At 36.8% G+C, this 21661-nt stretch overlaps 1 protein-coding gene and 1 pseudogene across 1 annotated transcript; both read left to right on the forward strand.

Moving 5' to 3' along the window:
• Positions 1-3205: 3205 nt before the first annotated feature.
• Positions 3206-8185, forward strand: LOC149182796 (nucleobase-ascorbate transporter 6-like; annotated as a pseudogene).
• Positions 8186-11327: 3142 nt separating this feature from the next.
• On the forward strand, positions 11328-19217 carry LOC149182797 (disease resistance protein Roq1-like). Its single transcript, XM_089414681.1, has 5 exons — positions 11328-11514; positions 11589-11916; positions 12737-12851; positions 18396-18575; positions 18684-19217. Exons 1-5 carry the CDS (start codon positions 11328-11330, stop codon positions 19215-19217), a joined length of 1344 nt encoding a protein of 447 aa, XP_089270807.1.
• The last annotated feature ends 2444 nt before the right edge of the window (positions 19218-21661 follow it).

Below are 21661 nucleotides of genomic sequence, written 5' to 3' on the forward strand. Positions count from 1 at the left end.
TGAAGTGAATGTCTTAACAAAGAAAGGTGAAAAGAAAATCATAGCAAATGTTTATTATGTTCCTGGAATGAAATGTAACCTCTTAAGTATTGGACAACTTGTTCAAAAGGGTTACAATGTTTTCTTTGTGAATGATGTATGCACCATCATGGATAGAGCACCCAGCAAACAATGTATTGCTGAAGTGAAGATGACAAGGAACAGGATGTTCCCTCTCAGAATGAAGGCAGATTTGAAAAATAAAGAAGTAATAGCAGCAGTGACACAAGAGGCTTTCCAAAGCGAACCGAAAGATGAAAATTGGTTGTGGCACTTGAGATTTGGACATCTCAACTTTGGAGGTCTTAACTTGTTGAGTAGAAAAGGAATGGTAAGAGGATTACCATTGATAGAGAAACTAGACAGCCTTTGTGAAGGTTGTATCTTGGGGAAACAACACGGAGAAAGTTTTCCATCAGGGAAAAGCATAAGGGAAAAAGCTCCCTTAGAAATTGTCCGCTCAGATTTATGTGGATTGATGCAAACTCCATCACTTGCAGGCAACCACTACATATTAACATTCATTGATTATTTTACAAGAAAAAATTGGGTTTATTTCTTGAAGAACAAAAGTAAAGTTTTTGAAAGATTTTGCAATTTCAAGGCACTTGTGGAAAACCAAAGCGGGCTGCATATCAAAGTTCTGAGAATTGATAGAGCAGGTGAGTATATCTCCAAAGAATTTCTACGATTTTGTAGAGAAAATGGAATTCATAAGCAATTTACCACTAGGTACACCCCACATCAAAATGGAGTTGTTGAAAGGAAGAATAGGACAATCATGGATATGACAAGGAGTATGTTAAAGGTAAAGCATTTGCCAAATGATTATTTGGCTGAAGCTGTACATTGTGCAGTGTACATTTTGAATAGATGCCCTACAAAAGCAGTCATGAACAAAGTGCCGGAAGAAGCATGGAGTGGGAGAAAGCAAGGAGTCACCCACATGAAAGTTTTTGGATGTGTGGCCTATGCACACATTCCAGATCAGCTAAGGAAGAAGTTGGACAGCAAAGGGGAGAAATGTATTTTCATTGGATATAGTGAGGAATCCAAAGCTTACAGGTTGTATAACCCATCCACCAAGAAGCTTATTGTGAGTAGAGATGTTTAGTTTATTGAGGAGAAAGCTTGGGATGGAAGCATAGAGAAAATAGTGAATGTTAAAAGCTCTTTGTCACATGATGAACATGATGAGGAGATGGCTGAAATACATCCCCAAATAGCAGCACCAACACAAGGACAGCAAGGGACACCCTTGAGGAGAAATGAAAGTGCTTCTACAAGCACACCACAAGGAGGAAATTCAAGTGCTTCTTCAAGCACTTGTACACCAAATGAAAGAGGTAAGAAGTTCAAAAATTTTAATGACATTTATGAACAAGAGGCAGCAAATGAAGGTATGAATTCTTTGTTTGCTTTATATTGTCATGTTGATGACTCTTTTCATTTCGAAGAAGCAATTAAGGATAGGAAATGGATAGAAGCTATGGATGAGGAGATCAATGCCATAGAAAGAAACAAGACATGGGATTTAGTTGAACTACCAAAAGGAAAGGAATTCATTGGAGTTAAATGGGTCTACAAGACCAAGAGTAATGCTGAAGGCAAAATAGAAAGACACAAGGCAAGATTGGTTGTCAAAGGATATAAGTAGCAATATGGGAGAGACTCTGAGGAAACTTTTGCACCGGTTGCTAGAATGGAAACAGTGAGAAAAATATTGTCCATAGCAGCACAAAAAAAATGGAAAGTTTACCAAATGGACGTGAAGTCAGCATTCCTAAATGGAGTGTTAAAGGAGGAGGTTTACATTAAACAACCTCTAGGCTATGAAAAGAAAGGCCAAGAGCACAAAGTGTGCAGATTGAAGAAAGCTCTTTATGGGCTGAAGCAAGCACCAAGAGCATGGTACAATAGGATAGATTCTTATCTACTGGAAAATGGATTTGAAAAGTGTGAGGGAGAAACCACTCTCTACATCATAGAAAAGGATGGTAAATTACTAATTGTTGTGTTATATGTTGATGATGTTATTTTCACAGGTAACGATGCTTATCTTATTGAAAATTTCAAAACAGTCATGAAAGAAGAATTTGAAATGACTGACATGGGTTTGCTGAGATACTTCTTAGGAATAGAAGTAGAACAAAGTGGAAATGGGATTTTTATCTCACAAGGGAAATATGTTAATGAAGTACTGGAAAGATTTAACATGCAAGAGAGCAAGGCAGCAATCACTCCCACAGTGATGGGATTAAAACTCAGCAAAGAGGACAACAACAAGGATTTTGATCCTAGTTTGTACAAGAGCATAGTTGGCAGCCTCAAGTATTTGACTGCAACTAGGCTGGATATAATGTATGTTGTTAGTTTAATTTCTAGATTCATAGAGAGGCCAAAAGAAGCACATTGGCAAGCAGCAAAAAGGATTCTGAGGTATGCTAAAGGTACTAAAAGATTTGGAATTTTATAAACTACTTCAAAATGTTCAGATTTAGTTGGATACACTGATAGTGATTGGGATGGAAGTGTAGATGATCGGAAAAGCACATCCGGTTATGTTTTTCACATGGGTTCAGGAGCCATTTCATGGGCTTCTAAAAAGCAGCCTATTGTAGCATTGTCTACAGGAGAGGCAGAATATGTGGCAGCTATAGTAGCAGCATGTCAAGCAGTTTGGATGAGAAGAATGTTAAGGAGCTTATGCCAAGAGAAAGTAAAAGGAACTGTGATTTTTTGTGACAATAGCTCAGTTATTGCATTATCCAAGAATTCAATGTTTCATAAGAGAACGAACCACATTGACATCAAGGAATTGGTAAACAGTGGAGAAATTGTCTTAGAACATTGTAGAACTCAGGAGCAGGTTGCTGAGATTCTGACCAAGCCTTTGGGGCAGAAAAGTTTTGAATTTTTGAGGAAATGTTTGGGTATGATTGATAACCCAATAGTTGAAATTAAAGGGGAGTGTTGAAATGCAATTTCAACTGCAATTTAATTAAAACAGCAACCATAAACCTTTTTGAAAACCTCCAGTACATTTATCGTGCCACCTTTTCACGGACAGTGGTATTCCTCTGGAGGGCAGCGATACAATCACCATCTGACACGTGTCCTCAGTACGTTTTCCAAAACAACTTTTCATCGAAGCATAAAGTTCGGTATGAAGAGGCCGTGCGATATTGATTGCAACCGTTTGATTGAAAGCTTGGTTTGGAACCGTTCGATGGAAGTCAACAACTGAATGTACAGGCATGTAGCACCATGGAGTTGACGTGAAGTTTTTTGATTTTGACCGCCAGTAAAACAATTAATGTAATTTACGTTGGTTCGTAGATTGTAGGTGAAATGTTTTAATTTTAATGTTTTTTATTAATTCACGGGAATATGGTATAGTTAATATGTATTGTCATGTTTTTATTATTCATAGCAATGTAATGGGAAAGGAATGAAAAGCACAGCAGAGCATATGTATTTTTTTTTGTTCATTGTAATGCAGTGTGAAACTTGTAGTAGCGCAAAGGAAAAAATCTTATGCACAGCAGTGCGAATGTGAAGTGTAAAAATGCAGCAGCAAATGCAATGTTTTTTATTGAACAAATGCAATGGGAGATGCAACATAAATATATGTAATTTTTACACAGTAGTGTGTTGATTTTTTTTGCTGAGACAGAGTAAAGTTTGCAAGGAGACATAGCAATTTTTTTGTTGTTGTGGAACTGAAGTGTTCCTGTGTAATCCCTCTAAGAGAGGAAGAAGTTTGTAACAGCAGTTATTTTAATGAATACAAGTGTTCTTTGTGCATGTGTAAATCTCTATCTTCAGCAAACAAATTTCTTTTTGGTTTCCTGTGGTTAAAACAGATCCTATGGTTAAAACAGAGCATTGTTTCTCTGTTTAGTTTTTGTTTGAAATTATCAGAAATTTCCATCAACTGCTTACCCATTCTACTCTTATTTTAGTAGATGGGCTCCCTGAAATCTATGCAACCTCTTGCAAACACTCAGTTTTATGATAGAAGTATTCATATATATGATAACAAAAGTAGAAGTCGATCAAATTTAAGTAGATCCAATCTTGGTTCAGGAAGTCGAAACACTGCAAATCATCTTGGGATTCAGTGGTCTGTGGGCTATTGTTGTAAGGTCGGTTGATCTCTATCCATTTTCTCAAGTAATTTCATTCAAATTTGCTACATGTACTAAGGATTTACAGTCTGTAGATCATGATTTTGTTGTCTTGATGGCATGGTGCGTGCCAGGTATCTGAGTCCTCTTTCAGCAGTTCCACTAGTAACTCTTGTTGCTCTTGGGCTCTATGAACTTGGGTTCCCGTGGGTAAGTGGACAATGAGCACCATTTCTGTTATGTTCACTTGGCTTAAACAAATTCTATTTCAGAAGCTGATCTCTATTGCACTCACTTGGTATTAAACAAATTTTCTATTTGCTTGAATAGAATTCATATGCTTCAAGTTTCAATGAATGCCATAATTGCATTTGAGTTATATGGGTATAGAATTCCTAAGCTTGAGTGCCCTAGTCCAGCATTTTTGTTAGTTGATATGGAAAGCTGTAGGGTACTCAAAATTACAGTGTGATTACAACTGGTTTGGAACAGAAGGACCTGCTCAAGTATGCTAGCTAACTTGAATAGCACCCATATTGCTTGGATAATTACAGGCTTGATGACTATTTCTATTAAACAAGGTCCATCTGTTGGACTTTCATTTATCTTGAAGCAATAGATATTTTGATTTGATATCTGCAGACTCTTCTTTTGAATGGATGCAGTATGTGCTTTTCTGCATCGTAGGTGATTTCTGGACAGATAGTTTGGTTGGAACTTAACACCTTATTTTACACAGATACTCAGGATGAAATATATTGCATAAACTAGATGAAACAGAAAATGTTTTTGGGAAATGTATTATGAATAAAAAAATGTTTCAGAAATGTTTGACTTAGATTAGTCCTGATTTACTCCTAATTATATCGTCTAATATATATTTAAGGTTTAAATTTTTAACACAATAGCATATTATGAATGATCTTTATTAATATTAATCACAATAGTAATAAGCAGTGTTCAAAGTTGGACTGTTTCACAAATGGATCATGGTAAGTTCTGAAAAGAATTATTTCCAGTTTGTTTTGAAACTTCTCTTGTGAAAATTTAAGCTATAATGACTAAATGACATAGCTACTGAATCTTTTTGAATCCACTAGATTCGATTTTACTTGTGCTAATACACTTTCTAGCTTGAGTAGCTAGCATAGATGAAGTCCTTTCATTTGGTTAAAATGTATTTCAGAAATATTTGCATGCAGTAAAAGTATTATTGACTAGCATAAGAATGACCTGACTCAAGTGTTGTCAATTTAATGAACTTTAACTCACTTAAATTGACCTTAGATGTCTTCAAACAAATCATGTCAGTTTATTCAGGTATTAGTTAATAGCCCAACTCTTAGTTTTTATTTTAACTTTCAACTAGTTAAACTTGCATTTACAATAATAAGTTTTGGGTCCTATCGAAACCAGTTTTGCAATTTTCAATAGATTGATAGGTTTTTCGCGTCAAACTTGGAATTTCTTCTGTTCACCAAACACCCATACGTTTGGATATCCATATTACCTACCTTGAAATTTATGTTTGGATGTATATTTTGTAATATCTATTCTATATGAATTTCCGTTTCGTTTGAAAATATATCCTATTTTTTTGAAAAAAAGTCAAATGAAGTGTTGTACTCTGATGTTATTTACAGGTGGGGAAATGCATTGAAATAGGGCTTCCACAACTTATTGCACTAGTCTTCTTTTCACAGGTAAGGAATTAACTAATTACCATTATGTGTAAACTTCTAGAGTGTATCTCTCTAGATATATATGATATATCTTGTTCCTAGTCTTTCCATGCTTTTTTAAATCTGTTGTATTAAATGAATTGTAATTGGAAAGATTGTGGCACTAATTTGTTGCAGAATGAAACTAACTGATTAAACTCTTTTGTCCTTCTTTTCAGTATGGTCGACATATCAAGACTCGTAAGAAGCTTTTATTTGAGCATTTTGCCATCATAATTGCAATTGCTATTGTGTGGGCATATGCCCATATTCTCACTGTAGATGGAGCATACAAGCATACCCCTCAAAAGACCCAAGCCCATTACTGAACAGACCATTCTATACTAGTTAGTGGTGCCAAATGGTGTGCATTCTTACAAGAAGCATGCATACTAATTGTCATGTCATTTCATACAGTACGTTCTCATGCAAAGCCTTAGCATGGTCTTTATTATTCTACAGGATAAGTGTTCCATATCCATTTCAATGGGGAGGACCTGTTTTTGATGGAGGACAGTCTTTTGCAATGTTGGCTGCAGCATTTGTGTCTCTTGTTGAGGTCTGCCTGCTTGCCATATATCAAATATTCTTTCTTCTCTTTTATTTTCTTTATCCCGTTGACATTTCTGATAGTTATCTTTGGGTTTCTATTTAAAAACAAAATTGGGTATTGACTACTATTTTTTTTCTTTCATAAATTTGCAGTCTACTGGTACATTCTATGTTGTTTAAAGGTTTTCAAGTGCCACACCTCCCCCTTCATCTATCAGCAGCTTTGGTATAGGGTGGCAGGTACAGAAATGGATTCGTTGCTTTCACCATTATGGCATCAGGTAATTAGAAGATTGTATCATTGTCGTTGATGGAATGTAATGGTCCTCCCTACAGAGAATTGGAATTTTATTGGATGGGATGTTTGGAACTGGAAGTGGGTCGACAGTATTAGTGTAAGAACCAGGCAACTTGAGCCATTTCTGGAAACTTTTAGCTGCAACTTGACCCATTTCTGGCAATACTAGCTCTGAAATGTATTAGTGTAAGAACCAGGCAACTTGACCCATTTCTGGAAACTTTAGCTACAACTTGACCCATTTCTGGCAATACTAGCTCTGAAATTTGTCATATCTTGGGAATTTGTAGTGAGAACGCTAGTCTTTTGGGGTTGACACGAGTTGGGAGTCACAAGATTCTCCAGATATCAGCAGGATTTATGATATTCTTCTTTGTTCTTGGTGATAATCAACTCAAGTTGGGATATTGTTCTCATTTTGGGGTTTATCCCCTAGTCTAGGATTTTGCATTGCTAATTTCATGTTAATGTGTTCCAAGAAAATTTGGAGCAATCTTTGTTTCTATTCCAGCACCCATTGTCGTTGCCGTGTACTGTCTCCTCTTTGGTTATGTTGGTATGTATACAGTGTACACAAATCCTATGTGCTGAGCTGCAAAGTCAGTCAAGTAGTAGTATCTTAGCTGTTGCCATAATGTATAATGGATGTATGCATAAAACCTTAAGGTTAACTCATATTGGCAGACACTTAGTTTGTACAATGCAATTTCAACATATTAGGGTAAAACAACAATTCATTGGGTACCTATATTGGCAGACAATTTGTACAATGCAACTTTAAAATTGTAGGGTAGAACATCAATTCTTTGGGTTTTGCCTCATGTCTGAAATTTTTTGTATTCTTGATGAGCAACTGGTGGGGGTCTCAGTTTCCTTCAATTTTGTAATCTAAATAGTTTCAGGATGAATTTCATCTTCGGCTTCTCTCTGTTTTTGGGATTACCGGTACCACAATACTTCAATGAATTTACAGTTTCTTCTGGTCATGGTCCAGTCCACACTCATAGACGATGGGTAGGGTTCTTACAGCTTCTTTCAGGGAATAAATTGAAATTTTTTGGCTAGCAGTTCGTTGTGGTAACATTCCCTTCCATCTTCAAATTTTCCATGTTTTTAACTTTAAACATTTTTTAATCGCTTTTTTAATAGTTCAATGACATTATCAATGTGATTTTCTGGTCACCACCTTTAGTTGCTGGTAGCATAGCATTGTTTTTGGATAACACTCTACATATGGGGGAGAGCTCAACAAGGAAAGACAGAGGCCATCATTGGTGGGATAAGTTCCATTCATTCAGAACCGATCCTAGAAGTGAAGAGTTTTATGCTCTCCCTTTCAACTTGACCAAGTTTTTCCCATCTTTCTGAGGATGAAACTTTATTTTAGAGGTGGGGTCTTTGTTTTATCAATAGCCTTGGTGCATTTGGAGAATAATTAGAGTATCTTCAATTCAGAAAGAGACAACTTCACAGTGTGAAATCTAAGATGTCTATATTTTATATATATCACTTTGATAGGGAACTACTTTCACAAATTATCTCAAATGGATGCCTCTGTGCCTTGGCCAATCATTTTCAGAGCACTTCAAGATCACCGCTCTTGTCAAGCAGCAAAAGGAGAATAATGAAAGGAAAAGTACATTTCAGACTCTCAGAGTGGTCAATATGCTATCTTGACTCCAATTCAAAAGAGGTATGTTGGGCATAGAGTAGCTTATTTTTGTAAGTACTTTTGAAGATGCAACATAATGTTTTTGTTGTTGGTGCTTCAAATTGAGCCAATGAGCATTTATCTGGAACTCGAGAGTCATATAGAGTCATTTTATAGTAATGATATCTTAAGCCCCTTGAAAAGGCATTAGTAGGAACTAGCAGTACAATTGCTTTCTGATATTCTCCATGCATAATACGAGAATTATTAGTTATTCATAGCACATTTTTAAAATATATTTTTTTTGGTAAACGTTGTTTTCCTTTGAAATAAAGACTTCAGCTCCGGTTGACAGGGCACTTTAGGCTTACTATTAACTTTAGCTTCATGATTTTCTTCCAAAATGAGTGCATGGAAATTATTGCAGCAAAAATGAAATGACATTGGAAAAGTAACGAAAAATATAGTACGGCTTTTAAGATGGCATTCCATGCAATGTATCACAGATTGCTTTTGGGCATTGTCATCTATTCTTTTGTACTTTTTATTATGTTCTACATACTAGGGATTTTTTTCTTATGCATCATGATTGGATATGCTTATCATTGTTAGTTTCATCCTAGGTATATACTTTTCAGCTTTTCATGACAGAATCATTTGTAGTTCTCTGGGGTAGGTAGAATTCACACATGTTGCCACCAATATAACAGGGGCCGCTAGAGTTGCAAGATCATCCCCATGTTGTAAACTTTATCTGATAACATAACAACAAAGGGAAATTCTGAACATCCATTGCATCTACCTTGTTTTTTAAGAAAGTTTTGAGCATTCTTGGGTTGAATGTTTGCTTTGGAGATTGTACATGTTGGTGGAAGAGAGTAAAAGGAAGGTCATCTTCTCTCTGTATTGTTATCTCTAGGCCATCACATGTAGAATATTTCTACACCTTTCTAACCAAGTATAAGTTATGTAGTAGTATTAGAGCCTGAAAATGTTAGATCCTTGTGTACCTTCAATTGATGCAATGATGCTACAGCCATATTGGTCGATTCCAAAAAAAAGGGTTCAATAGTTAGTATATCATCTGAATAGATACCCTCCACGTGTGGGTGCCTTGAACCAATAACATGGAGATGTGTGCAAAGGAACCTATTCAAATGGAGATACATCAATAGGTGGAGCACTCCAATGAAACAAATTCCATAATAAGTTCACTGGTTCACTTGTTAAGGAAGATGCTTGTTCTTTTAAATATAGGCTGGAAAAGGTCAGTCCCTTGGCTTACTTGTTTGCTCAATTGCTGTGGGAATGTACCATTTTGAGGAAGATGCAAGTATTTGGAATGGCCTGTGAAGGTTGGAGTACCCACTTTGGGGCCCCACACATATTTGAAAGTGTTTCTTGCAGAAGTATTTACCCTTGAAGCGCCTTTGGAAGATGGATGTTGAGCATTGAAGCCCTTTGTTTCCAATGTTTATGGAGGTATTCCTCTCTTTGGGGGCTATTTGGTATAGAGTATTGTACATGTGGCATAAAAAAAAAACTCAATTTTTATATACAAATCTATGGAATAAGTTCTCCCTCTGGCAACTGTTTTTTTTACCCATTACAGCCCTAGAGTCAGTCCTCCAACAACAATGCATCTTTCCACTTATACTATTATTTTTTATTGCAACTACACATATAACATAAAACTTAAAAGGTAATTGGAATAAACCTAATAGTATATAATATATATTGTCAAACAAAACATACCATAAACCTCCAACTTTAGTATATAGGAACAAAGCAACCCTACCAATAATTAATCTTCTACATGACTTGGACATATATAAATTTTTTATCCATTATTATTTGCTTAATTTTGAAAACCAAAGTAATTTTTTTTAATCAAAATTCTACAACGCTTATTTGTTAATCAGGTGGTTGATCTATTTCATTATGTACTCTACAATGCTTGATGACAAACTATGAAAGGTTTGTAACTTTGCTATCATGAATGTGTTTTTTTTTTTCCTTTTTCTTGATTTTGTCAACGATTAGGAATTACGGGGGTGTTGATTATAGTTTTAGTTGTAGCCTTTCAACTTTTTGGGCTTATTTTCTTATATAAAACATTTGTGCAGGGTTTCAACAAAATCACATTTCATTATGTATTTACAAATAAGTGATTTTCGGATTAAAACCCATAAAGTAATTTTATATTTGCTCTTCAAATTCTTTCAAGTTTTTGAAAGTAAAACCAATGAATTATCAATATAATTTTACCATAATAAAAAACAATTAGAAAGACTTTAGCCAGCTCAAATTGCTCATCGGTATCTCTTCTAGAGAACTTTCCATATAAAAATCTTGGGAGTATCCAAAAAGAGAACTTTTAATTAAGTAGGAATTTATACAAAAATTATTATTTTAATTAAATTAAAAATTTTCCAATTCAACAATTCCAATTTAATAATCATATCGGCCTCTCTTGGTACCTTTTGGGACAATTTCTAGTAAATTAATAAGAAAAGTGAAAAAGTCGTTCATCGTAAAGGGAGGACTTTGTTTGCTAAGCTAGATAAAAAACCTAGAAGCCTACCGGATCTCAGAGCAGTTTTGTTCTCAACTTATTGCCAAGTATTGAGAGACACAAAAAGCAACAAAAGCCAAATGAACTGGTGGTAACTTAGGGTCATCCACTGCGAGTCACAGCGCAAGAAAGGGCGAGTGAACAAGTGGTAACTTGGGTCATCTTCTGGTAGACATTTTGCAGTTGTTCTGTGAGAAACCAAACAATCGTATAATTCTAATCTTGTGGTAATATGGCATACTCATCGACCTGTGCATCCAATTCGTATGCCCACAACAACTCCTATGTCATCTTTTGGTAGACATTTTGCAGTTGTTCTGAGAGAAACCAGACAATCGTATAATTCTAATCTTGTGGTAATATGGCATCCACCTCGTACACCAACATCAACTCCTATGTGTATGACATGTTTATCAACCACAGAGGTCCTGACTGCAAGAAAATGTTGGCCACCTATCTCTATGATCGCCTCACCAAGCACGGACTGCGAGTGTTCTTGGACAATCAAGAATTGCAACAGGGAGATGGCTTAATTCCTCAAATCGAAGGTGCTATCTGAAGAGCCTCTGTGCACATAGCTATTTTCTCTCCTAAATATGCCGAATCCAGTTGGTGTTTGAAGGAGCTTGTCTTGATGTTCGAATCGAGGGCACCTATCATTCCGGTCTTCTACGGTGTCCAGCCACTGAACTTTCGTGGACGCAAGAGGAAACTGGACTCTATGATGAAGTCCTGCCCCTGCTCCCGTGGGTTCCCTACATGCTCTGCTGCACAAGGGGCGAAAATGGAGTGTATGCCCGATCCCTGTGCGAGCTCGAAGAGAAGAAAACAATCGACCATAAAACTGGTCAAAAGAAGCCGCTATATGACTCCCTCATTATAAAAGAGTGGAAGGACGCTCTTTTTAATGTTGCAGACATAAGCGGTTTTGACCTGGAAGCTTATAATGGGTGAGAACTACACTACAATTCTCTGTCAATCTTAACTTTAATTTGCTAGTCTTTAGATTTAATTTATTGGATCACTTATATGGCATGTTGGGAATTTTCTGGTAAATTCCAAAACAAAATCACTGAATAGAGAACAATGCTCTATTTCCATAGGATCTTAACACATGGAAGCAAAAAAAAATTGTTTGCTGGAGATGAAGAACAGAGTTTCACACACCAAAATAAACTTGTATTCATTAATCAAAGACAACTGCTGTTACAAATTCTTCCTCTGCCAGAGGGATTCTCCAAGAACTTCCACAAAACAAATTACTCTGTTTCAGCTCCAAAATTTATTTTTACACTATTGTGTGTAAAAATAAAACTTACATTTACTGCTGTAAAATCTCTTACATTCACATTTTACATTCAACAAAAAAAACATTTTCTTTACACTGCTGCGCATTCCATGTGCTCAAACTCCTGTAAAAAGAAATCCCCCTTTTTCTTCATTCGTTGCCACGAGCTTTTCATTACATATACAACTACATACAATTTTCTTCACGCTGCTGCATGCTTCTCCTGTATCTCCTTAAACAACAACAACAAAAAAAAATGACACATGACCTTTACTATTTTTTACATATTACATTGCGTATATTTTTTAACAAAAAAAAATGACCATACCTTTCTTTTAATTTGCCATACTTCCGTGCATAAAAAAAAAACATCAAAATTGAAACATTTCACCTACAATCTACGAACCAACGTAAATCACATTAATTGCTTCACGTGGGCGGTCAAACAAAAAAAAAACTTCACGCAAGTTCAAATGGTGCAGGTCTGTTGATTTAATCGAACGACTATCATTAATTCCCCGGGAGCCCCTTTTAATCGAACTTTACATTATGGGGAATGAGTGGTTTTGGAACCGTACTGTGGACACGCGTCGGCTGGTTGGTGCGATCAGAGCCTCCCCACGAAATACCACGCTGCGTGAAAGGTGGTGCAGGGAAAATACCGGCGGTTTTCAAAACTGTGCTGCTGTTGCTGTCCCTGCACGGCAGTTGAAATTATATTTCAAAACTCCCCTTTAATTTCAACTGCTGCATTATCAGTCATACCCAGACATTTCCTCAAAAACTCAAAACTTTTCTGGTCCAATGGCTTGCTCAGAATGTCTGCAACCTGCTCCTGAGTTCTGTAATGTTCTAAAATAATTTCTCCATTGTTCACCAATTCCCTGATGTAGTGAAACCTTGTGTCGATGTGTTTCGTTCTCTTCTGAAACACCGAATTCTTGAATAATGCAATAGCTGAGCTATTGTCACAAAAAATCACTATTCCTTTTGCCTGCTCTTGGCCTAAGCTCCTTAACATTCTTCTCATCCAAACTGCTTGACATGCTGCTACTGTAGCTGCCACATATTCAGCCTCTACTGTAGACAATGCTACAATAGGTTGTTTCTTAGAAGCCCATGAAATGGCTCCTGAACCCATGTGAAAAACATAACCGAATGTGCTTTTCCAATCATCTACACTTCCAGCCCAATCACTATAAGTGTATCCAACTAAATCTGAACATTCTGAGACAGTATATAAAATGCCAAACCTTTTAGTACCTTTAACATACCTCAAAATTCTTTTTTCTGCCTGCCAATGTGCTTCTTTTGGCCTCTCCATGAATCTGGAAATTAAACTAACAGCAAACATTATATCTGGCCTAGTTGCAGTTAAATACATGAGGCTGCCAACTATGCTCTTGTACAAACTAGGATCAAAATCCTTTCTGCTGTCCTCTTTGCTGAGTTTTAATCCCATCACTGTGGGAGTGATTGCTTCCTTGCACTCTTGCATATTAAATATTTCCAACACTTCATTAACATATTTTTCTTGTGAGATAAAAATTCCATTTTCATTTTGATCTATTTCTATTCCTAAGAAGTATCTCAGCATACCCATGTCAGTCATTTCAAATTCTTCTTTCATGACTGTTTTGAAATTTTCAATGAGGTAGTCATCATTAGCTATGAAAATTACATCATCAACATATAACACAACAATTAGTAATTTACCATCATTTTCTTTGATGTAGACGGTGGGTTCTCCCTCACACTTCTCAAATCCTTTTTCCAGTAGATAGGAATCTATCCTACTGTACCATGCTCTTGGTGCTTGCTTCAGCCCATAAAGGGCTTTCTTCAATCTGCACACTTTGTGCTCTTGGCATTTCTTTTCATAGCCTAGAGGTTGCTCAATGTAAACCTCTTCCATTAACACTCCATTTAGGAATGCTGACTTCACATCCATTTGGTAAACTTTCCACTTGTTTTGTGCTGCTATGGACAACACTGCTCTCACGGTTTCGATTCTTGCAACCAGTGTGAAATTCTCCTCATAGTCTCTCTCGTACTGCTGCTTGTATCCTTTGACAACCAGCCTTTCCTTGTGTCTTTCTATTTTGCCTTCAGCATTACTCTTGGTCTTATAAACCCATTTGACTCCAATGACTTCTTTTCCTTTTGGTAGCTCAACCAAATCCCATGTCTTGTTTCTTTCTATGGCATTCATCTCCTCATCGATAGCTTCTATCCATTTCCTATCCTTAATTGCATCTTCGAAATGAACATGGTCATCAACATGACAATATAAACCAAATAAAGAGTTCATACCTTCATCATAAATGTCACTTAAATTTCTGAACTTCTTACCTCTTTCATTTGGTGTACAAGTGCTTGAAGAAGCACTTGAATTTCCTCCTTGTGGTGTGCTTGGAGAAGCACTTTCATTTCCCCTCAAGGGTGTCTCTTGCTGCCCTTGTGTTGGCACTGCTGTTTGGGGATGTATTTCAGCCATCTCCTCATCATCTTCATCATGAGACAAACAGTTTTTAACATTCATTTTTTCCTCTATGCTTCCATCCCAAGCTTCCTCCTCAATGAAATGAACATCTCTACTCACAATAATCCTCTTGGTAGATGGGATATACAACCTGTAAGCTTTGGATTCCTCATTATATCCAATGAAAATACATTTCTCCCCTTTGTTGTACAACTTCTTCCTTAGCTAATCTGGAATGTGTGCATAGGCCACACATCCAAAAACTTTCATGTGGGTGACTCCTTGCTTTCTCCCACTCCATGCTTCTTTCGACACTCTGTTCATGACTACTTTTGTAGGAAACCTATTCAAAATGTACGCTGCACAGTTTATAGCTTCATCCCAATAATCATTTGGCAAATTCTTTGCCTTTAACATACTCCTCACCATATCCATGATTGTCCTATTTTTTCTTTCAGCTACTCCATTTTGTTGCAAAGTGTACCTTGTGGTAAATTGTTTGTGTATTCCATTTTCTCTACAAAAACGTAGAAATTCTTTGGAGATATACTCACCTCCTCTGTCAGTTCTTAAAACTTTGATATGCAGCTCACTTTGGTTTTCTACAAGTGCTTTGAAATTTCGAAATTTTTCAAACACTTCACTTTTGTTCTTCAGGAAATAAACCCAAGTCTTTCTGGTAAAATCATCAATGAATGTTAGAAAATATTGGCTGCCTGCAAGTGATGGAGTTTGCATTGGTCCACATAAATCTGAGTGGACAATTTCTAAGGGTGCTTTTTCCCTTATGCTTTTCCCGGTTGGAAAACTTTCTCTGTGTTGTTTCCCCAAGATACAACCTTCACAAAGGCTGTCTGGTTTCTCTATCAATGGTAATCCTCTTACCATTCCTTTTCTACTCAACCAGTTAAGACCTACAAAGTTGAGATGTCCAAATCTCAAGTGCCACAACCAATTTTCATCCTTTGGTACGCTTTGGAAAGCCTCTTGTGTCACTGCTGCAATTACTTCTTTATTTTTCAAATCTACCCTTATTCTGAGAGGGAACATCCTGTTCCTTGCATCTTTACTTCAGCAATACATTGTTTTCTGGGTGCTCTATCCATGATGGTGCATACATCATTCACAAAGAAAACATTGTAACCCTTTTGAACAAGTTGTCCAATACTTAAGAGGTTACACTTTATTCCAGGAACATAATAGACATCTGCTATGGTTTTCTTTTCACCTTTCTTTGTAAATATTTTAACTTCTCCTTTTCCCATAACATAAACTTTACTATCAGTCCCAAGTGTGACTTGTGATTTCACATTTTGATCTAAAGCATAAAACAGGGCTATGTTTCCTGTCATATGGTTGCTGCAACCGGAGTCTAGAAACCATATATCATCACTGTTTGTTTCAGCCATGTTACAAGCTAAAAGCACATTATCTTGGCTAATATTTTCTCTAGTGATATTTGCACTAGATCTATTATTCATATCATGCTGCTTCTTCCTACATTCATTTGCATAATGCCCATATTTTTTACAATAATAACATTAGACATTGGATTTTTCATACCTTTGTCCTTGAGCATGATGTTGTCCACTTTGTTGACTGCTGCCTTGGCCTTGGTTCTGATTTGGATTGTTGCCTCTTCCTTGAGCATTCGCTGGACTGTTTCTTCCACCTCTGTTTTGGCTTCTGCCTCTTCTTCTCTTGTTTCCTCTGCCTTGACCTCTTCCTCTTCCAAAGGACATCTGGGTCTTGAAGGCTTGCTCTAGAGATGAGTTTTCATTTCTACTCAATCTCTGCTCATGTGTTATCAGTGATGCATGAAGTTCATCAACTGAAAAGTTTGTGAGATCCTTTGTCTCTTCTATGGTGGTGACAATCACATCAAACTTTGAGGGTAGGACTCTCAACAGTTTCTCCACAATCCTCCTTTCTTGAAGAATTTATCCATGAGTCCTTATCTGTGTGACCAGACCATATCACTTGTGTGAAGAATGAGTCAATATTGTCTGACTCCTTCATGCACAAATTTTCAAAATCTCTCTTCAACAACTATAGTTTTGTTGTCTTCACTTTCTCCATGCATTGATAGGTTGTCTTGAGAGTTTTCCATGCTTCTTTGGATGTATTGGCTGCTGCTATCCTTGGAAACACACTCTCATGCACTACTTGATACAAAAATACAAGGGCTTTTGAATCCTTCTTCCTATTGCTCTTCAACATATCTTCCTTTGTCTGAGTTAATTTGTTAAACTCATTTTCATCTGCTGGTTCTTCAAACCCATATTCAACAAGTTCCCATAAACCTTGTGAGGCAAACAGGGATCTCATGGTTATTGCCCAATAGTCATAGTTTTTCCCATTAAATTGTGGGAGCTGAGTATTAAAAATACCCATGCTAGTGCTCGTGCTGGTGCTGGAGCCAGCGATTCCTTGCACTCTCAGCTATGCTTCAAATATTTGACTGTGTATTTAAAAATCACTGAGTGTCTTCAACAACAACACAGAAAAAAAACTTTGAGAAATACCTGGATCCTTTCTTGACTGTGTCTTCACTTTGCTGGAGAAGCTGCTGCAGCAAGAAATCCTTCCCTTCAGCTTCTTTGACACCTTCAAAGAGCCTGGACAAGCTCTGATACCACTGTTGGGAATTTTCTGGTAAATTCCAAAACAAAATCACTGAACAGAGAACAATGCTCTGTTTCCACGGGATCTTAACACAGGGAAGCAAAAAAAATTGTTTGCTGGAGATGAAGAACAAAGTTTCACACACCAAAATAAACTTGTATTCATTAATCAAAGACAATTGTTGTTACAAATTCTTCCCCTGCTAGAGGGATTCTCCAAGAACTTCCACAAAACAAATTACTCTGTTTCAGCTCCAGAATTTATTTTTACACTACTGTGTGTAAAAATAAAACTTATATTTACTGTTGTAAAATCTTTTACATTCGCATTTTACATTCAACAAAAAAAACATTTTTTTTACACTGTTGCGCATTCTATGTGCTCAAACTCCCGTAAAAAGAAATCTCCCTTTTTCTTCATTCGCTATCGCGAGCTTTTCATTACATATACAACTACATACGATTTTCTTCATGTTTCTGCGTGCTTCCCCTGTATCTCCTTAAACAACAAAAACAAAAAAAAATGACACACGACCTTTACTATTTTTTACATATTACATTGTGTATATTTTTTAACAAAAAAAAATGACCATACCTTTCTTTTAATTTGCCATACTTCTGTGCATAAAAAAAACATTAAAATTGAAACATTTCACCTACAATCTACGAACCAAAGTAAATCACATTAATTGCTTCACGTGGGCGGTCAAACAAAAAAAAAAAACTTCACGCAACTTCAAATGGTGCAGGTCTGTTGATTTAATCGAACGACTATCATTAATTCCCTAGGAGCCGCTTTTAATCGAACTTTACGTTCCGAGGAATGAGTGGTTTTGGAACCGTACTGTGGACACGCGTCAGCTGGTCGGTGTGATCGGAGCCTCCCCACAAAATACCAAGCTGCGTGAAAGGTGGTGCGGGGAAAATACCGACGGTTTTCAAAAATGCGTTGCCATCGTTGTCCCTGCATGGCAGTTGAAATTATATTTCAACATGGCATTTCTGACTCGTGATTGTACTCTGGAAATTGTTTAGGGACGAGCAACAGCTCTGGAAAAGGTCATGGAAGGAGTGCTAAAAAAGGTTCCAAGAAAGCTCCATGTGTTCAAATATCCAATAGCTTTGGAACAGAAAATAGAAGATTTTGAAAGGGAAATGCGTTTGCAGCAGCAGAGCGGCCAGACTAGAATTATAGGAATTGTGGGATTTGGTGGGGTTGGAAAAACAACCCTTGCAAAAAAAATCTTTAACAGTCAGATTTCACAATACAATAGATCTTGTTTTTTATTTGATGTTAGAGACAAACCTTTAATTTCTTTGCAGAGTCAGCGTCTTAAGGACTTGGCTCAATGGAATGGGCAGATAAATGGCATTGATGAAGGTATAGAGATGCTCAGTAGGTATCTCGCAGCTTCTAAAGCTATCATCATTTTAGATGATGTAGATGATATTAAGCAGATGAATGCATTACTTTCACCAGCTAAGGATGTCCTTCCATCCGGTAGCTTGATTTTAGTTACCTCTCATAATATGGATGTTCTTATAAGATGGAGAGTTGTAGAGTCGTCCATATACAAGCTCACAGGACTGGATCCACAACAGTCGAAAGAGCTCTTCTGCTGCCACGCCTTTTACCAATCTTATCCAGATGTAGGTTTTGAAGAAGTAGTTAATCTGTTTTTGAAAACCTGCGATGGATTGCCATTATCTCTCATGGTGCTTGGGGCGCATATGCATGGTCAAAAATATTTGAAGTACTGGGAAGTCAAGTTGTGCAAAATCTCCAAAGTACTTCACACGGATATCCTCAGTACACTTTCCAAAACCGCTTTTCATCGGAGCATAATGCTCGTGTGATTTGACCGAGCGATATCTGTTCGATTGGAAGGAAGGATGACCACCGTTGATTGAAACTAAAGTTGCATACAGGCCTGTACCATGGACATAACGTGAAGTTTTTGTTTTGACCGCCAGTTTCTCCGTAAAAGTAATTAATGTAAATTTAATGTGATAGGTAAAAGTTGGTAAAGTTTTTAAGTTTAATGTTTTTTATTTGCTCACGGGAGTATGGCTCAAAAGTATGTATTGTCATATGTTTTTTTTGTTATGTGTTGTTGTTCGCGGCATATGAAAAAAATACATACAACAGTATGAAATGTTATGTAAAACTCGCAGCAGCGAATGAAAAGAGGAATTTTTACAGCAGGTTGATTTGAGAATATGCAAATGCAAGGGAAGCACGCGCGTGAGTAAAGTTACACAGCAGTGTAAGAAAATTTGTATGCAGAGAAAGTTTTTTTTTGTTTGTTGGTTAATATGAAATGTAATGCTCTGCAGCAAATGTAAGAGATTTTTACAGCAGTAAATGTAAGATTTATTTTTACACACAGTAGTGTAAAAATTTGCAACTGAAACAGAGTAAATTTGCAAGGAGACAGAGTAATTTTTTTGTGAGGAACCAAAGTGTTTTTATGTAGATCCATCTGTGAGAGGAAGAAGTCTGTAACAGGAAGTCTTTTATTAATGAATACTAAGAGTTTTTTATGTGTGTGAAAGACTCAATTCTTCAGAAAGAAAATTTAGCTTCCCTGTGTTAAGATCCTGTGCAAAAATAGAGCATTGTTCTTTGTTCTTTTATTTTGGAATTTAGCAGAACATTCCCAATAGTGGTATCAGAGCTTGTCTAGGCTCTTTGAAGGTGTCAAAGAAGCTGAAGGAAGGGTTTCTTGCTGCAACAGCTTCTCCAGCAAAGTGAAGACTCAGTAAAAAATCCAAGGTATTTCTCAAGATTTTTTTTTGTGTTGCTGCTGAAGAAACAGTCAGTTATTTTAAATACACAGTCAGGTATTTGAAGCATAGTTAAGAGTGCAAGAATGGCTGGCTCCAGCACCAGCACTAGCATGGGTATCTTTAATACTCAGCTCCCACAGTTTAATGGGAAAAACTATGACTATTGGGCAATAACCATGAGAGCTTTGCTTGCCTCACAAGATTTATGGGAATTTGTTGAGGATGGATTTGAAGAACCAACAGATGAAGATGAGTTTAATAGGTTAACTCAGGCAGAGAAAGATCTGTTGAAGAGCTATAAGAAGAAGGACTCAAAAGCCCTTGTATTTTTGTATCAAGCAGTGCATGAGAGTGTGTTTCCAAGGATAGCAGCAGCCAAGACATCCAAAGAAGCATGGCAAACTCTCAAGACAGCCTATCAAGGAATGGAGAAAGTGAAGACAACAAAACTACAATTGCTGAGGGGAGATTTTGAGAATCTATGCATGAAGGAGTTAGACAATATTGACTCATTCTTCACACAAGTGATTGGTCTGGTCACATACATAAGGTCTCATGGAGAGATTCTTGAAGAAAGGAGGATTGTGGAGAAACTGTTGAGGGTCCTACCCTCAAATTTCGATGTGATTGTCACCACCATAGAAGAGACAAAGGATCCCACAAGCTTCACAATTGATGAACTACATGCATCACTGATAACACATGAGCAGAGTTTGAGTAGAAATGAAAACTCATATCTAGAACATGCCTTCAAGACCCAGATGTCCTTTGGAAGAGGAAGAGGTAAAGGCAGAGGAAACAAGAGAGGAATAGGCAGAAGCCAAAACAGAGGTGGAAGAAATAGTCCAGCAAATGCTCAAGGAAGAGGCAGCAATCCAAATCAGAACCAAGGCCAAGGCAGCAGCCAACAAAGTGGACAACATCATGCTCAAGGGCAAAGGTATGAAAAATCCAATGTCCAATGTTATCACTGAAAAAATATGGGCATTATGCAAATGAATGTAGGAAGAAGCAGCATGATATAAGTAATAGAACTAGTGCAAATTTCACTAGAGAAAATATCAACCAAAACAATTTGTTTTTAGCCTGTAATATTGCTGAAGAAAAGAGTGAAGATGTGTGGTTTCTAGACTCTGATTGCAGCAACCATATGACAGGAAACATAGCCCTATTTTCTAGGTTAGATTAGAATGTGAAGTCACAAGTCACACTAGGGACTGATAACAAAGTTTCTGTTATGGGAAAAGTTGAAGTGAATGTCTTAAAGAAGAAAGGTGAAAAGAAAACCATAGCAGATGTTTATTATGTTCCTGGAATGAAATGTAATCTCTTAAGTATTGGACAGCTTGTTCAAAAGGGTTACAATGTTTTCTTTGTGAATGATGTATGCACCATCATGGATAGAGCACCCAACAAACAATGTATTGCTCAAGTGAAGATGACAAGGAACATGATGTTCCCTCTCAGAATGAAGGTAGATTTAAAAAATAAAGAAGTAATAGCAATAGTGA

Source organism: Pinus tabuliformis, chromosome 3_2 (assembly GCF_031772625.1).
Source record: "Pinus tabuliformis cultivar Carrire ecotype Pingquan chromosome 3_2, CPIR1, whole genome shotgun sequence".
Lineage (NCBI taxonomy): Eukaryota > Viridiplantae > Streptophyta > Pinopsida > Pinales > Pinaceae > Pinus > Pinus tabuliformis.

Excerpts from the sequence above, each read along its gene's own strand:
- LOC149182797 (XM_089414681.1), top strand. The coding sequence starts at position 11,328 with ATGGCATCCACCTCGTACACCAACATCAACTCCTATGTGTATGACATG. Across the intron at positions 12,852-18,395 it reads CTGTGGACACGCGTCGGCTG|GGACGAGCAACAGCTCTGGA; the intron begins GTTGGTGCGATC and ends GAAATTGTTTAG. Across the intron at positions 18,576-18,683 it reads GAATTGTGGGATTTGGTGGG|AGTCAGCGTCTTAAGGACTT; the intron begins GTTGGAAAAACA and ends ATTTCTTTGCAG.